Here is a 17,480-nt window from a genome sequence, read left to right on the forward strand (position 1 = left end):
TCGATATATATACTTCTCTAAGGTGTACCCGTGGCTAATCCTGTGTGTGGCAGCTCTCGTGAGAGTGCGTGAGCAGAAGCACCATGGTGATTGGGCTGTGGGGATTCCATATGCAGATAGGGAGGAGAAGCCTGTGATGGTTAAGGTCAGTTGGAATGCAACTGTTACTGGTTGGAAAATGTTCTTGATTGTAGAGGAGAGGAATGAAGAAAATACACACACACACACACAAATAAATAATAGTGGGCAGGGGTCTGCCAAGAGAGGGGTCGTGAGAGAGGAAAGAGCCCCTTCAGGAGAAGGAGGCTGCCATTGCGTGAATTAGATGAGGAAATAAGAGTAAAGGGATGGAGGAGTGACCAAGAGGAGTGAGGGGGATGGAAGCAATGGGATGGAGGAGGAGGAGCAGGAGTGTGGCTCAGGTGAGGGTGGAGAGATCTCTGAGGTGAGGGGGCTGGGGCAGGGGGTGAGAGGAGCAATCAAGTACTAGCCCACAGATGCTCTGCGTGGGTTAAGCTAGTATCCAATTAAAAGCCTGAGTGAACAAATGCCTTTTAAAAAATTGTCAGAGTAGGGGAGGCTCTTGTTTCAGCAGGAAGTGTGTTCCAAAGCCTCAGGGAAGCAATGGAGAAGGCCCACCCCTGAGCTGTCACCCAAGGAGCCGGATGTAAGATATAAGGTCCTCTCCAAAACTGTGATGGGAAGACCTCGTTTCCCTGTCATGATCTGATGCAGTCTCGCGAGAACCAGTGTGGTGGAGTGGTTAGAGTGTTAGACGGGGGAGAGGCGAGTTCAAATCCCCATTCAGCCACAGAGTGTACTGGAAGACCTCTGGCATGTCGCCCTCTCTCAGCCTTATCTGCTCCTGCTCACGGCACCATGTAAGGATGAAAAAAAGGGGACAGATTTTACTCCACCTTGAGCTCACGGGAAGAAGGGTGTGTGAAAAATACACCTGTCTACTGAGTCAGATTCTTGGTCTGTCTAGCTCAGTTCTGTCTACTCTGACTGGCAGCAGTTCTCTGGGGCTTCAGGCCGGAATTTATCTCAGTCCTACCAGGAGATGCTGGAGATTGAAACTTCGGCTTGCAAAGCAGATGCTCTTCCATTGAGTTACGGCCCCATTGCCAATACAGAAGTCTTTCCCAGCCCTAACTGGAGATACCAGGGATTGAACCGGGTACCTTCTGCAGGCAAAGCAGGTGTTCTGCCTCGGAGCTATGGCTCCATCCCCTAAGAATGCCATGATTTGCCCACATATAGCATGAATGGCTATAGCAAGGGATGGAGCAGGGAGTCAGGCAGGGCACACCAGATATTCCACTGGTCCCTGGGTTGTGAGATCATAAAGGAAAGCAACCCCGCTGCCCAAATAAAGCTTGTACCTGCTTTACTGGACCAATAATTCACAGATGTGGAGCGGGGGGTGGGATAAGAGAGACATCTTAGGAAACATAGGAAACTGCCATATACTGAGTCAGACCATAGGTCTATCTAGCTCAGTATTGTCTTCACAGACTGGCAGCGGCTTCTCCAAGGTTGCAGGAAGGAATCTCTCTCAGCCCTGTCTTGGAGAAGCCAGGGAGGGAACTTGAAACCTTCTGCTCTTCCCAGAGTGGCGGCCACATCCCCTAAAGGGAATATCTTCCAGTGCTCACACATCAAGTCTCCCATTCAGGTGCAACCAGGGCAGACCCTGCTTAGCTATGGGGACAAGTCAGGCTTGCTACCACAAGACCAGCTCTCCTTCCATTCTCAACTGCCCTGTTTCGGTGACACCATTTCCATTGCTCCAAGACAACCTCCTTCAGCAAGACCTGATCTCTGGCTTCATGTACAAGCACACTCCAAGCAATCTGAAACTAGCTGGAGGTGAAGTCAGTGCAGACAATATTGAGGATAATAGAGTCAGTGCATGTCACCTTAAGTGGAGAAGCGGGGAAATGCTTGACTAACAAGCAGAAGGTTGCCAGCTCGAATCCCCACTGGTATGGTTTCCCCATATCTGGCAGAAGCGATACTGGAAGATGCTGAAAGGCATCATCTCCTACTGCGTGGGAGGAGGCCATGGGAAACCCCTCCAGTATTCTACCAAAGACAACCACAGGGCTCTGTGGGCGCCAGGAGTCAGAATCCACTTGACAGCACACTTTACCTTACCTCTAGAGTCAGTGCAGCCAATATTGAGATGGATGGACCAAAGGTCTGGGGAGGGACCGTAGCTCAATGGCCGAGCATCTGCTTGGCATGCAGAAGGTCCCAGGTTCAATCCCTGGAAGCATCTCCAGGTAGGGCTGGGGAAGACTCCTGCCTGAAACCTTGGAGAAGCTGCTGCCAGTCAGTGCAGACCATACTGAGCTAGATGGACCAAGGGTCTGACTCAGTATTTGGCAGCTTCCTACCTTCCTCTGTTCTAATTGGCTTTCCAGCACAGGCAAAAGGCTGCTTTATTTGGCCAAGATTTCATGAACGCAGATAAAGAAGCAGGTGGCTCAAGGGAGGTCTACCTCTGAGCAGGCATGGCTGCATACAAAAGTGTACACTGCCACTTCTAACAGGATCTCAAGAATGGGGTGGGTGGCGCGAATCTTCCGAAACTCCCAGCGATAGCAAGCTGAGCTTGACGGGCCCCATACTAGAAATGCCCAAGGGGAAACAAAAGACCCTGAAGGGACACACACATTGGCCGAAGACAGTGTACTGGGAACGCTGTACAGCTGGACATCCGAGCAATGACTGGAAACAGTCTGTTCCTCCTGGTACTGCTCCCAGTCTCTACCGCCCCGATCTCCTCTAGCTGTCACCATTCCATTTCCATGCTAATTAATAAGATAAATATATATACACAGGAGTGTTAAGCACTCGATTACGGCTCCTGGAAGCCGCCCTGGTACATGATGCGACAGCACTGTCGTTGCTGAATCATCGCCTCCGAAGCCAAAGCGACACACGCCACCTGCGTACTCCCATCTGGGAGAGAGAGGCAGAGAGATGGGGGTGAGGGGGTTGCGTTCTGCCCCTCCCTCCCCCGTCTTGCAACCTCCTTGTGCGAATGCATCAGGAACGTACCTCACTCGGTCGCCGTTTCATGGCAGGACTTAGGACGCCTCCTTGTACCGAGTCAGACTGCTGGTCCATCGAGCTCACCCTTACAGGCAGGGAAGAACTGCTCCTGGCCGCGTCACGAATGCAAGGGCCATTTAACTCCCGAACGGGGGCCATGCGGCCTCCGCTCGGGAGCTAAACCAGCACCCCCGCATCTGACGTCAGACGCGTGGGGCGTGTCGGGGCCGTGAGGCGTGGCCCCTGATTGGCGGTGGCCCAGGTTCTTTGAACCTGTTAGTCCAATGGTGGATCCGCCCCTGTATGGGAGCTGTAGTCCAAAAATAGCTGGTGGGGGCTAAGTTGAACAGGCCTGGCCTGCAACAACCATCATCCTTGGTTATTGGCTGTGGCTAGGGATGATGGGAGTTGTAGTTCAACACCACCTGGGAGGCCGAAGTTGAGCAGCCCTAGTCTACACTGACTGGCAGTGGCTTCTCCACCATTTCCAGCAGGAGTCTCTCCTAGCCCTATCCGGAAATGTCAGGGAGATAACCTAGGACCTTCTGAATGCAAAGCAGATGCTCTACTACTTTGCTGAAACCCATCCCCCTACGGGGAATGCCGTAAGGCGCTCACACGTAGGCACCCATCCAAATGCAAACCACAGTGGACCCTGCTTAGTAAAGGCCCCCTACCTCTTCCTTACCGCCGGTTCCTGCAAAAAGTAAGAGGGACACACAGCAGAGCAATCTGTTACAAAGGACAACACACTGTACCATGTCGCAGTGCAACTCCAAATTGAGGTCCCCTTTGTTGGTGTGCAGCCGCACGTAACCTTTCTTCTTCACGTACTGGTACCGCACCACGTCGTCGTCGATGGCAGCTGCCCATAGAGCAGAAAATGAAAGTCGCCAAATGAAACTCTCTGGGACGATTTGCTAGTCTGCAGCAGCTGTTTATGGACAGCCAGCCAGCCAAAACAGAGGCCAGACTGCTCCCATAGATTTCGGCTCACAGGTGGCGATTTACAAACCCTCAGACGGTAATTTCACATTAATGTGCTTTGCTGCATTAGAGAGTTTTCATTTCAGAAAGCCAGACTTATGCAGACATGGCAAGGCAACTCAAATTATCAAGGGTCGGGAACAATTTAGTGCTAAATATAATAATTTCCCCACTAATTACGGGGAAATTCAAACCAAGCCACAGCAAGGCAAATATATTAGACAGCAGGTTTCACAGTATGCTCAAAATTATTCTTTTTGCTTTGATTTCCCTTCTGTACCTCGGAATGCTATGCCATGTTATGGGTTATCTGCTTTTGCCTTAAATTTGTCAGTTATTTCAAAAATAGAAGAAAAATAGCAGAACGCAAACGGACAGCGCACATTTTCCTTTGATTTCTCTCTTCTGTTAAAAAGAGATATGCATTTGTTTTCTTTTGTACTCCTTTCCCTTCGGGTTTGATCACTTCGTAAAACTCACCTTTTTCTTTTTTTTCTCATTTACTACTACAATTGGCTTTTTAACAAAATGTATGCAATGTTTTGCACAGAAAAAAAGGAATAATGAAGGAGAAGATGTTTCACTGTCCCCCGCAAAGGGACTCACAGTCTAAAAATAAAGATTGACGGAATGAACCAACTTTTATTCCAGGCACTGAGCAACAAAGTAAAGAACACCAAACAATAAAAGCAAAACTTAATTGTATAATGTATGTCTGAGGGCTATAGGCTGCCTCCATCTTCAGAGGCAAGCTGCCTCTCAATACCAGCTGCAGGGGAGCAACCGCAGGAGAGAGGGCATGCCCCTCACCCCTTGCCTGTGGGCTTCTCAGAAGCATCTGGTGGGCCACTGTGGGAAACGGGAAGCTGGACTAGATGGGCCTTGGGCCTGATCCAGCAGGGCTGCTCTTATGTTCTTAACATCTAACCTAAGTAATATATAAACCCCTATTAATTCATTCTCAAACGTGCATGCAAAATTTCCTGCTGCCTATCGTGCTAGCAACTGTGCAGAGTTTGGCCACTCGGAACGAAATATCAGGGTCCTGATCTGCCGGGAGGAGAAAGGCAAGGTAGAAACCGGCAAGAGCAACTGTAGGGGTGTGGTGCGGGGACTGCACATGTGCCCTGCTGATCCTGGCGCGCCTGTATCATAGGTAGAAGAGGGGAAGAGTACCTGCTTCGTGTGTGGTCTCAGGTGCCATGGCTGTGGAGGTGAAAGATGCGCTGACTCTGCCTGTGGAATAGTGCGCCTGTTGAACAACAAAGAGCCACACGAGAGGTTCATGGGCAGCTCTATCCTGCTAAAAGCAATCAAGGCAGCAAGCATAAACCCGATCAGCAACCAGTGCTTCAAACTCATGTTTCTTATACACACACGCGGGATTCCGCGCGTTGTGTGTTTTTACTTGATGTTTTAATGCTGCGTTGCGGGCCGCCCAGAGAACACTTTTTTATGGGGCAGCGAACAAAGAAGGGATAGATAGAGAGAGAGGGAGCGCTAAGGCGATGTGTGGCATGCTGAAGGTTCCTGGAGCACAGAGCCACGCAGGAGCTGGGCCCAGTCAGAGGCGGTGGTGACACGGGCCGCACCAAGGTAATTTGGGTGCCCAAACTGCCCAGCCGTAAGGGCCCCCCCCCATGCACGAGGCCCCCCAAGCCTCCTTTGCTGCCTCCTGTGCTTGCTACCACAAGACCAGCTCTCCTCTTTTTTGGCGCTTTTGACGAGGAGATGTGTGTGCCTGCCAAGAATGTATCTTGTATCAAAACTTAGACTTCTCCTTTCCCAGCAAAATGAACCCCTCTGGCATTAGGCTAAGCCAAAGATTGTTCAGAGAGAGAGAGAGAGAGAGAGAGAGAGAGAGAGAGAGAGAAGCGGGATTCGTTGCCCCTCGTCTAACGTCTCTTTATTTGCCAGATAACTTTTAATAGCAGCGAGCAGCAATAGCAACTGTCCCTTTCAAAGCTTGCAAGAAGACTACAAAAGGCATCATGTAAAACTCACACAACTGGAGAGAGAGACCAGTTAAAAATCCACCACACTGATTTGGCAACATATGGGGAAATTTTATCAAGGCATGTATGGCTCCAAAGTACGGCATAGCAAAAAGGGTCAGCTTCCAGTGAGCTTGTCTGTCTGTGTTCAACATGAACGAGCCTTATTCACACCCATTCTGTTCAACACTCGTACAATCTGTGTGCAGTGCAGGCGGGCACAGATCTGCACACAGGTACAGCTATTCACATATTATGCTGAAAGCAGATGCAGCAGATCTATCGGTATGCTGCGTTTCAGGGGGGCTGTGCCCCCTGAAATGCAGTCAGCCACACAAAAACATGTATGAGCGTACAGACGTGGAGGACAAGTCTATCAATGGCTATGGTCTCTAAGGGCTATAGGCCACTTCCAGTGGCAAGATGCCTCTGAGTACCAGTTGCAGGGGAGTCACAGCAGGATACAAGAGGGCATGCCTTCAACTCCTGCCTGTGGGCTTCCAGAGGCATCTGGTGGGCCACTGTGCGAAACAGGATACTGAACCAGAGAGGCCTTGGGCCTGATCCAGCAGGGCTGTTCTGTAGGGATGTGCATGGAACCGGAGACGGCCGGTTCGGCAGCGGGCTGTGTGCGTGTGTGTGTGTTTACCTATAAGGATCGGGCAGGGTGCTCTTCACTCTCTCTCTCTCTCTCTCTCACACACACACACACACACACCAACCACATTTCCCTTGCCGGCGCAGTTCTTAAAAATGGTCCCGTGTACCTTCTTGCTGCCTGGAAGTGCCCGATGCCCAGTCCGCAATGTGTACCAGGCACTTCTGGTCTAATACCCACCAGGGCAGCAAGGAGGTACGCTGCCACCCCATGGGAACGTTTTTAAGCACACCGCGGTGGGGGAAATGTGGGGAGGAGGAGAAGAGCACCCTCCCCGTTCCTTAAAAGGTAACCCGCCCCCTGCTGCCAAATCTTCCGAACTGCCGGCCCTTCGAACCGCTTCGGCGGTGCCTAAAAGGGCCGCCGAACAAGTTTGTGCACATCCCCGCTGACAGCCTCTGAGTGCAGGTACAACATCATGTCTGGCAGATTCTGAATTTTGACAGCACAACGGCTAACAGCCTCACCAATCAAACACTACTGGGGAGGACTGAATCCACTGCTGATTGCTGGATTGCTTCCCCACTGGGGGTACATTCAGGATCCCTCTTCCACACTTGAAACCCCTTTTACCTTCCTTGATACCCATTTAGAACTAGTTCTTTAAAAAAAAAAAAAGCCACCCACATCCACTTACCGCATTGAGCTTATCCACTTTCTTCTTCTCGGGGGGCTTCATGGTGGCTGCCAGAAGCTCGTCCCCTTTGAACTCTTTATAAAGCTCGGACAAGGTCTCTCGCGTCTCGACATTTGTGTTTTTCAGGTAGTAAGATGGGTCTGATTTTGCTTTCTCCTCGTCTGCAAAACAACGCGAGATTAGTTCTAGAAAAGGGCCTCTTGAGATTCAAGGGGTTTTTGTTCTCTGTCTGACCTTTAGGAAAGGACATCTATGTTTTTCTCCCAAAGATATTGTGGAGGGGAGACGAAGGGGCAGGTGGACTCTGAAGGGACAAATTTGGTCACACATAACCTTTTGCCACAAACTCCTTTATATTCCTCATATTCTGCACATATGCTCTAAACTAAGCAAGGCTAGCATCCAGAGGGGCACTCGTGCTGTTGCATGAATGGAAGCCGTATTCGCTGCCGCTTCCAGAACCATTGGGAAAGCCATTTAGTTAACATATTTTTATACCACCCAAAACCTATGTCTCTGGGCGGTTTACAACAAGAGAAAAACAGAAAAAGCAAAACATTAGTTAAAACCGGAACAAAAAAGCTTAAAACATTACAACAATTTGAAATTTTTAGGACAATATTTTAAAACAGCATTAAAACCATGAAAACATTATTAATTCAAAGCCTGGGTGAACAGATGCGTCATTTGATCCTTGGCAATATGTGACAGAAGAGCTGGTCTCCTGGTGGCAGCTATGAATTGTCCTCTTTGCTAAGCAGGGTCTGCCCTGGTTTGCATTTGAATGGGAGACTACATGTGTGAGCACTGTGACATATTCCCATCAGGGGATGGGGCCGCTCTGGGAAGAGCACCTGCCTGCTTGCATGCAGAAGGCTCCAAGTTCCCTTCCTGATATCTCCGAGATAGGGCTGAGAGACAGAGACATTCCTGCCTGCAACCTTGGAGAAGCCGCTGCCAGTCAGGGAAGACAATACTGAGCTAGATGGACCAAGGGTCTGACTCAGTATATGGCAGCTTTCGATGTTCCTATGAGATGCAGCATGGGTGGCTATAGAGAAAGGGGAGAATACAAAGAAAACAGGCAGAGACGGAAAGGAGCTTTAGGAAAACAGGAAGCTGCTACATTTCTGAGTCAGACCATTAGTCTATCTAACTCAGTATTGTCTTCACAGACTGGCAGCGGCTTCTACAAGGTTGCAGGCAGGAATCTCTCTCAGCCCTATCTTGGAGAAGCCAGGGAGGGAACTTGAAACCTTCTGCTCTTCCCAGAGCGGCTTCATCCCCTGAGGGGAATATCTTGCAGTGCTCACACATCAAGTCTCCCAATCATATGCAACCAGGGCAGACCCTGCTTAGCTAAGGAGACAAGTCATGCTTGCTACCACAAGACCAGCTCTCCTCTCCTGTGGATGAGCTTTGGATGGCAGAGCACTAGGTTTGGATACCCCCCCACTGATTCAACAAGATTTACATTTAAATAAGTTGTTTTTTGGTTTTAAGAAAAGCCAGTCCTACGGGTCAATTGACCATAATGAAGTATTGAATGGAAAGGAAAGAACAGCCATTTAGTCTGAAGAAGCGTTCTGATGAACTCCCTTGCTATGTGACATTTGGGTTCTGCCTAAACAAAACAAAACAAACAACAAACAAGGAACATAGGAAGGTGTCCTGTATGGAATCAAACTATATAGGTCAGTATTGTCTACACTGACCGGCAGCAGCTCTCCAAGGTTTTAGGCCGGAGACCTTCCCAGCCCTACCTGGAGATGCTGCCAGGGATTGAACCTGGGTCCTTCTGCATGCAAAGCAGATGCTCTACCACTGAGCTATAGCCCCATCCCTTAAGGGACATCTCTTACAGCACACAGCGCTCACAACTAGTTGCCCATCCAAATCCAAGCCAGGGCAGACCCTTCTTAGCAATGGGCCCCACTACCGTAAATCCATGCTCATTGCTACAAGACAGGCTCTCCACCCTGTATGATACTACTGTAGCTGCTCAGTTAATTTGTTTTCAATTCACTGTTGTTCATTTGCTTTCGTCCATTTTCTTGACATTGTTGTTACCTGGATCGGTCATTTTCAAGTTGTTTTTAACATGGAAGAAGTTGGAGACATTAAATTTGTCCAAATTAGTTGGATCCTAAAAAAAAGAAGAGAAGAGAAGAGAAGAGAAGAGAAGAGAAGAGAAGAGAAGAGAAGAGAAGAGAAGAGAAGAGAGAATTGAACATGTGATTCCTGAAATCCTGGGAAAAGATTTATACAATTAAGTTTCCAGTCATATACTGATTTACAAAAAAATATCATGGAGGTGGGAAAGTCACACTCAGTTTCATAGCATAGCCAAATATGGAAGGCAGTGTACATTTTCTGGGAATTCCAGTTGCAACACCTGACAGCAGAACCAGGAAAACCACATCAGTTCTCAAGCACTAAAAAAGCGAACACAACCAGTTTGCATTGTCTAGTTCAGATGGCACAACGCCCAGTGGTCTGGTGACTGGGAACAGCCCATGGCCTCCTGTGTGTGGTGCACATAAAAACAACAACAACACAAAACCTTGCACAACTTTGGAGTTCACTTCCTGTTTGACTCTCAACATGCAAGAAATCCGAAAAGAACCCAAACCAAAAATATAACCCACCTAAAAAATGCTGGCATCTATTCATGGGCCAACATTAGATGGAACCAATAAATATTATCCCCCAATACAATACAAGCAATGAACCATGTAAAAAAAAAAAGGTCAAAATTTAAAACAATAGGATAAATTGAATGTTTTAAATAGTTCTAAGTTGTCATTTTAATAGTTTATTTTATTGTGTTTTCACTGTATTTATGGTCGTGAACTGCCTAGAGCCTTCAGTGTCGGGTGGTATAAAATAAATAAATAAATAAATGACTAAAACAGTAGTGGATAATATTCCTTTCGGTGTAGTGGTTAGAGTGTTGGACTAGGAGACCTGAGTTCAAATCCCCATTCAGCCATGAAATTCACTGGGTGACTCTGGGCCAAGTCACTTCTCTCTCAGCCTAACCTACCTCACAGGCTTGTTGTGAGGATAAACATAACCATGTACTCCTGGGCTTCTTGGAGGAAGAGTGGTATATAGATAATCATATTATTATTTACCATCAACAATATGGTGAGACGCAACTCATCAACAATATGGTGAGACGCAACTTTAATAAATCTATACCGGATCGGTCGTCGCCATCAACAGTATGGTGAGACGCCATCAACAATATGGTGAGACGCAACTTTAATAAATCTATACCAGATCGGTCGTCGCCATCAACAGTATGGTGAGACGCCATCAACAATATGGTGAGACGCAACTTTAATAAATCTATACCGGATCGGTCATCGCCCGGGTCAACAAGGACTGCGCTAGGTGCTATAGTCCCTGGACATCTGGTGGCAAGTGGGCTACAGGACTCAGGATCTTCAGTTGAGCAACCAGGGCTGGAGACAGCAAAGCTACTAGAAGAAACGTTGCTTAACTGAAAAAAATATAAAAAAAATGCCAACAAGGAAATAATGATCTGCTATTACAAGTCTAGTCCAACTAGAAGAGGTTATTTAAAAAGAATGTACCAAATTTGGAAAGAGAAGCATCCAGATACAGAAATAACAGAACAAAAGCTAGCAGACCAGAGAAGATACATAATAAGAAATAAAGTATTCACAGGAGTTGAGCTGGAAGAACTGCAAAGAGCAACACAGGCTCAAGATATGGAAGAAGAATTACCACCAACTGAAGCAGTTGCTCAGGCGCAGATGGAGGAGGTGTTGGAAATAGAGGATACCACCATTGCTGAACTGTTTCAAAATCAAAACCAGGCAACCTCCCCTTTGCCTTCACCTCAAAAACCCGAATGCCGTTTAACAGAAAAGCAACAGGAACTAAAGCAAAAAATAACTGAGCACATGAACCAAACAACCACCAGGGTTCGACTTCCAGCTCTAAAAACAGTTGCCAAAAAACAACTTGCTCAGGCATTAAAAGATGTCAATGCTGCACTTGCAGAAATAACAACCAATAATTTGCAAGAAACAAACCAACTAATGTACAGTGCAGCAACAATAACAACACAAGAGCTCGGATATAAGATCAGTGGACCTGTAAAAAAAGAAAGCAGTACATCACCTAAATGGAAGATTCGATTAGAAAATAAAATCTCCAGGCTTAGATCAGATGCTAGTAAATTGAAAGATATGAAAGACAAGAAGCTGAAAAATGAAAACACCAAACAGTATCTGAGCCAAAAATACCACCTAGATTCAAGGAAAATTAGAGAAGTCCTGGAAATAATAAAGCAGCAAATAACAGCAGTGTCAAAAAAGATTAGCAGATATAAAGCCAGAATTACTCAACACAGGCAGAATCTCCAATTCCAGTCGAATCAGAGACGTTTCTACCAAAGCATAGAAGGAGAAACTGCAAGAAACGTAGAAACACCAAATAAAGAAGAAACAGGGCAATTCTGGCGGAAATTATGGAACAATCCAATAGATTATAATAAAAAAGCAGGCTGGATGAAAGAGGTCAAAAAATGTAACCAACAAATGCAAGATCTAATAATAACACCAGAATTAATAAGTGAAAGAGCAAAGAAAATTAAAAATTGGACTGCGCCAGGCGACGATGAACTACATGGCTTCTGGCTTAAACACCTAACAAGCCTTCATAAACAACTATCAAAACAGTTCAATCACATTATGAAAGGCAGTTATATTGAACAATGGCTAACAACTGGGAAAGGAACATTGGGTCCTACCTTGTGAAGGGTCCTTTTTCCCTCGTCTGGAGACCATCAGTATGGGATCAGGCACTGAGCATGCTCAAGACAAGACCGGATATTGAAGTTGTAGATCCTCCCACCATCTGGAGGCTTCCCCAGTTCCGGGATTGTAGCGAAAGGTGAAGAGGACCTAAAATGCTCTGCATTAAGTAAGTGAGGACGTATACCAGAACAGACTACAAACATGTCGTTAAAGCCAAAACAGCAAAGAACACACATAGAAAATAGAGAAAAGGTGGAGAGAAAAGACCAACTAGATCCCTGGAGAACTGCCTCCACCCAAAAACGAAACACCCCCAGACTTGAGATACATCCGGGAGGGCCTGATGGTCTCCAGACGAGGGGAAAAGGACCCTTCACAAGGTAGGACCCAATGTTCCTTTTCCCCCTGTCTGGAGACCATCAGTATGGGACATACCCAAGCCGGAATAGACAATGTCCCTGGGAGGGAAGGATGTCATACCACCTGCTGTAAGACTCTACGGCCAAGGGCCGCCTGAGATTCCAAGAAAGACAGAATCTTATAATGATGAACAAAGGGGGAGACCGAACTCCAGGTTGCTGCCTTGCAGATATCCGCGAGAGGGGTATTGGCTGAGAAGGCTGCAGACACTGCCGCACTACGGGTAGAGTGAGCTGTAATGCCCAAAGGAGGAGAGAGGCCGAGGCTCTCATATGCTAGCTTGATACAAGTCTTAATCCAGGCTGCTAGGGATGCTTTGGAGGACCGTTGGCCAAGGTTGTGTGGAGAAAAGGACACGAACAGTGCGTATGACTTCCTAATGTCCCTGGTACGTCTAACGTAAAATCGCAGGGCACGTCTTACATCCAGTTTGTGCCAACGCTGTTCCGAGCGGTGCGAAGGATTGGGACAAAAGGAAGGAAGGATGAACTCCTGGGCTCGGTGGAAGATTGAATTGACTTTGGGTAGAAAGGTAGGGTCCAGAGTGAGGCGCACTTTGTCCTGGAGAAAAACACAAAATTCCTTTCTAGAGGAAAAAGCTCCCAATTCTGAAACTCTTCTAGCTGAAGTAATAGCTACGAGAAACAGAGTCTTATAAGAGAGCAGCTTCAGCGGAATGGAGCTCAGAGGTTCAAAAGGGGGAGCAGTCAGAGCGTTCAGCACCTTGTTGAGATTCCAGGACGGAAAATGGGGTATTGGCGGGGGGGCGAGGTTGGAAGCCCCCTTGAGGAAGCGAGATATGTGAGGGTGGAGGGAATGAGTACCCGGGTCAGAAATTCTTAGGACTGAAGCTAAGGCGGAAACTTGTCTCCGTAAGGTGGAGGATTTGAGCTGCAGCGTCAAACCGGCTTGTAAGAACTCTAGGACTTCTGGAACGCCTACTGATAGGGGGTCTAGGCGCTTTTTGCGTGCCCAACCGGAGAAAGCTGTCCACGTAGTCTGGTAAATGTGCTGGGTGGAAGGGCGTCTGGACGCCAAGATAGTGTGCAGAACCTGAGGAGAGTAGCCCTGGGACTCTAGGAGGCTGCATTCAATTTCCACGCGCATAGCTGAAGCCAGGTGGGATCCGGATGAAGGATCGGTCCCTGGCGCAGAAGGTCTCGGCATGGAGGAAGACGCCACGGAGGAGCCGTGCTGATGCTGACTAGTTCCGCAAACCACGTCCGACGAGGCCAGTACCGGGCAATCAGGATTACTTCCGCCTCTTCCAACCGGACTTTCCTGACCACTTGATTGAGAATCGGGATGGGAGGAAAGGCATACAGAGGGGCTTTTGGCCATGGGAGGGCGAGGGCATCTGTCCCCATGGCTGAGGGAGTGAGGAACCTTGAGAAGAAGTTGGGCAGTTGGGTGTTGAGGTGGGATGCAAACAGGTCGATGGCGGGATTGCCGAACTGTTGGGTAATCTGAAGAAAGACACGGGGATGGAGGCTCCATTCGGATGGATCGACCGAGAATCTGCTTAGCCAGTCCGCTACTGTGTTATTTACCCTGCTGAGGTGTTCCGCCCTGATTGAGAGGATGTGATTCTCTGCCCATTTGAAGAGGAGGTTCGTTTCTGACATCAGAGCCTTGGAGCGGGTGCCTCCCTGTCGGTTGATGTGCGCCTTGGTGGTGGTATTGTCGGTCCTGAGTAAAACATGGGATCCCTGAATGAGATCCTGGAAGGCTAATAGGGCCAGTCGCGCGGCACGAAGTTCCAGACGATTGATGCTCCAGGCTTTCTCCTCTGAGCTCCAGAGGCCCTGCGCTGGATGGTTCAGACATACGGCCCCCCAGCCGGATCGGCTGGCATCCGAGGTGATCTGGATCCTGTCTGGTTCCGTGAAGTGGAGACCCGTCTGCAGAGCCGGGGAAATCCACCATGCAAAGGACTGGCTCACCTTGCGGGGAAGGGGCACCTCTGCGTGGGAGCCCGATGAAATCAGGTCCTGGTGAGGCAGAAGGAGCCACTGAAGCGGTCGGGAGTGCCACCTGGCCCAAGGGACACATTCCATGGCTGCCGTCATCATCCCGAGGATTTGGGCCAACAGCATGACATCCGCTTTGATGGAATGTAGGAGGGGGCGGAGGATGTCTACCAATTTGGCCCGTCTGTCTTCTGGGAGAGTCACCAGGGCTGGGATGGTATGAAACACAACCCCCAAATGTTGAAGGGATTGTGAGGGAATGAGGTGGCTCTTTTCTTGATTTACCACGAAGCCATGGTCCCTGAGACATATCAAGGTGGACTGCAGGTGTTGAGAGGCCGTCTCAAACAAAGGTGCTCTCACAAGTAAATCATCGAGGTACGGATGGATCTGAATGCCCTGAAGGTGCAGATGAGCGGACATCGCCGCCATGAGCTTCGTGAACACCCGAGGGGCTGTTGAGAGGCCAAATGGGAGGGCACAATATTGGAAGTGTTGGTTGTTGTAAAAGAACCTGAGATATCTCCTGTGAGACGGATGAATAGGCACATGTAGGTATGTTTCAGTGAGATCTATGGATGCGAGGAATTCGTTTGGAAGGATAGATTGTTTGATGGATCGAACTGATTCCATGCGGAATTTCTGCTTCTGTACAAAGCGATTGAGATGCCTGAGGTTCAGGACCGCCCGACTGGATCCATCCTTCTTTGGGACCAAGAAGAGCAGCGAGTAGACGCCTGAACATTCTTCGGTGGAGGGAACCATCTCGATCGCCTGAATGTCAAGAAGATGCTGTATCGCCGCTCGCATCAGATGACGCTTCTCCAATCTCCGGGATAGGGGGGTGGCTAGGAAAAAGTCTGGCGGGGCGTGTGTAAAGTTTATGACGTAGCCTTGAGTTACGGTGTCTAGGACCCATGAGTCTTGAGAGGTGGATTGCCATGTAAGGGCGAACAGTTGAAGTCTGCCCCCTATGGGAAGATAGTCATTGGCGCTTGCTGAATTGCGGAGGGATAGCGGGCTTAGAGCCTTGGTATCTGAAGGTACCTCTGCCCCTGGATCTCCACTGTGACCTGAAAAAGCCTCTGCCCGGGGGCTGTCGGTTATCTGATCTGGAGGAGGAACAATACTGAGATTGCCTGTAACCCCGAAAGGAATAGTTCTGACCTCGCGGGCCCTTGCGGAAATCCCATCTACCAGAGGGCATAGCTTTCTTTTTGTCTTTAGAATCTACTAGTATTGACTCCAGTGGGGGTCCGAAGAGATTATTGCCAGAGTAAGGAGTGGCCTGTAAGGCCATTTTTGATTTTGAATCTACTTGCCACCCCTTAAGCCACAGGGACCTACGGAGGGCAACCCCAGAAGCTAGTGCCCGTGACGCGTACTGTACACAATCCAGACTAGAGTCTGCCATAAGGGCGGAAGCTTTAGCTAGATTTAAGCCCTGGCGGAGTTGAGTATGACCAGGAGGGACCAGGGTCATAAGCTGTTTGATCCACAAAATGGAGGCCCGCGCAAAAACCGAATTAGTGGTAGCCATTTTAATAACCGTGGCTGTTGCCTCATGAGACTTCTTTAGGACAGAGTCGTTCTTTTTGTCCTCTGTGGATTTAAGCTGTTCTTGGCCCTCCATATTCAAAAGGGATCCCAAGACCATTTGAACGACCAGGGAATCCACTTTTGGGGTAGCCAAGAGAGCTGACACCTCATTAGAAAGATTATAGTGTTTCTTAGGGAGAGTGCCTGTAGGTCTGCATGAAGCCGGATTTTGCCATTCTGCCAGCATAACCTGTTTAAAAAGAGTAGGAAAAGGGACTGATGCCGGGGCCCCTGAGGTGGAAGGGAAGACCTCCTGATCAAATTCTGAGGGGGGAACCACATCAGCTGAGGAAACATCTTTAATAGCCCTTTTAGCCTTAGACAAAATCACCTCAAAATCTAGTGAGGAAAACAGGCGCGGAGAGACTGAAAGAGCAGGTGCTGCCTCCTCTTCAGACAATTCCCCCTTATCAGGGTTTACATCAGGAGTGATAGGAACTTCCTCTTCAGATGGGGGCTGAGCTGGTAACACTGGGAGAGAGGGGAACATAGGGTTGGGTTCAGAGGGGGGGGACCATCAGGAAGCAGGGGGGGTCCAGTTGGGGCTGGGGGATGACGATTCCCGCCTCTCCTAAGGAGTTTGGGCAGGGGGCGGTCAGGATCAGAGGTAGAGGAAGAAGAAGAAGAAAGCCTGCGTCTTTTGCGTTTATGTAGCCCAATAGGGGTGAAACGGCCCCGCTCAAAAAGGGGGATAGCGTCCCTGCGGGGACTGGAGGCAGGGGAAGAAGACGAGAGGCGTCCCCGGGTTCTGCGGGGGTGGAAACTGGGCGCCGGAACGGCCGATATCGGTGCGGCGGGGGCAGGCAGCGAAACGCCCTGAATGGAAGCCGGCTGGCCCGGTAGAAGCGGGAGGCACTCCTTCACAAAAAACTCTTTCAGCCAGCCAGCCACATCGGGGGGTAGTTGAGGCATGGTGGCTCCAGAGATGGCAGCTGTAGAGCCCGGGCCCGGAGCAGGGAAAGCAGGCAGCGGCTCCGAATTGCCCTTGGTGGGAGCGGGCGGAGGGATATCTGGCGCGGTTTGAGTTGGCGCTGCCGGGAGAAGCGGCGGAACGGGCACGCCGCTGCCAGAGGGGAGAACCGGTGAGGTGCTGGGGGGGAAGGACTCACCCAGAGGAGCGGCGTCTCCCTTGTTCTTTTTGGTTTTTGGGTCCCGCTGGCGGCGGGAGCGTTTGCAGACCGCCTGAAGCAGAAGGCGTTCGCTAAAGTCTGACCGATCCCGATAACTTTTTAGCCTTTTTTGCTTTCTCGCTGCTCTCCTTGTCGGTCTTCTTCTTGGCTTTCTTTGGAGAAAGCCGTTGGAGTGGGGGAGAGGCCGCCGCCAGAGCGGGGTAGGCTGTCCCCGAGGTAGCGGAGTTGC

The 17,480-nt window shown here is 49.2% G+C and overlaps 1 protein-coding gene and 1 non-coding gene across 3 annotated transcripts in view; both read right to left on the reverse strand.

Moving 5' to 3' along the window:
- The window catches only part of PPIL2 (peptidylprolyl isomerase like 2), a 75,439-nt gene that overhangs the window by 20,895 nt on the left and 37,064 nt on the right, over window positions 1-17,480 (reverse strand). For both annotated transcript variants that reach the window (XM_053279188.1, XM_053279189.1), the window contains 4 exons: window positions 9,410-9,485; window positions 7,340-7,500; window positions 5,227-5,302; window positions 3,822-3,928 (listed from right to left, as the gene is read on the reverse strand). In XM_053279188.1, the coding sequence (XP_053135163.1) occupies window positions 3,822-3,928; window positions 5,227-5,302; window positions 7,340-7,500; window positions 9,410-9,485 (420 nt within the window). The remainder of the gene's footprint in view (window positions 1-3,821; window positions 3,929-5,226; window positions 5,303-7,339; window positions 7,501-9,409; window positions 9,486-17,480) is intronic.
- On the reverse strand, window positions 9,107-9,178 carry TRNAA-UGC (transfer RNA alanine (anticodon UGC)). The gene has a single exon. It is a non-coding gene; the product is annotated as a tRNA-Ala (tRNA).

Source organism: Hemicordylus capensis, chromosome 15 (assembly GCF_027244095.1).
Source record: "Hemicordylus capensis ecotype Gifberg chromosome 15, rHemCap1.1.pri, whole genome shotgun sequence".
In the NCBI taxonomy this organism is placed as follows: Eukaryota; Metazoa; Chordata; class Lepidosauria; order Squamata; family Cordylidae; genus Hemicordylus; species Hemicordylus capensis.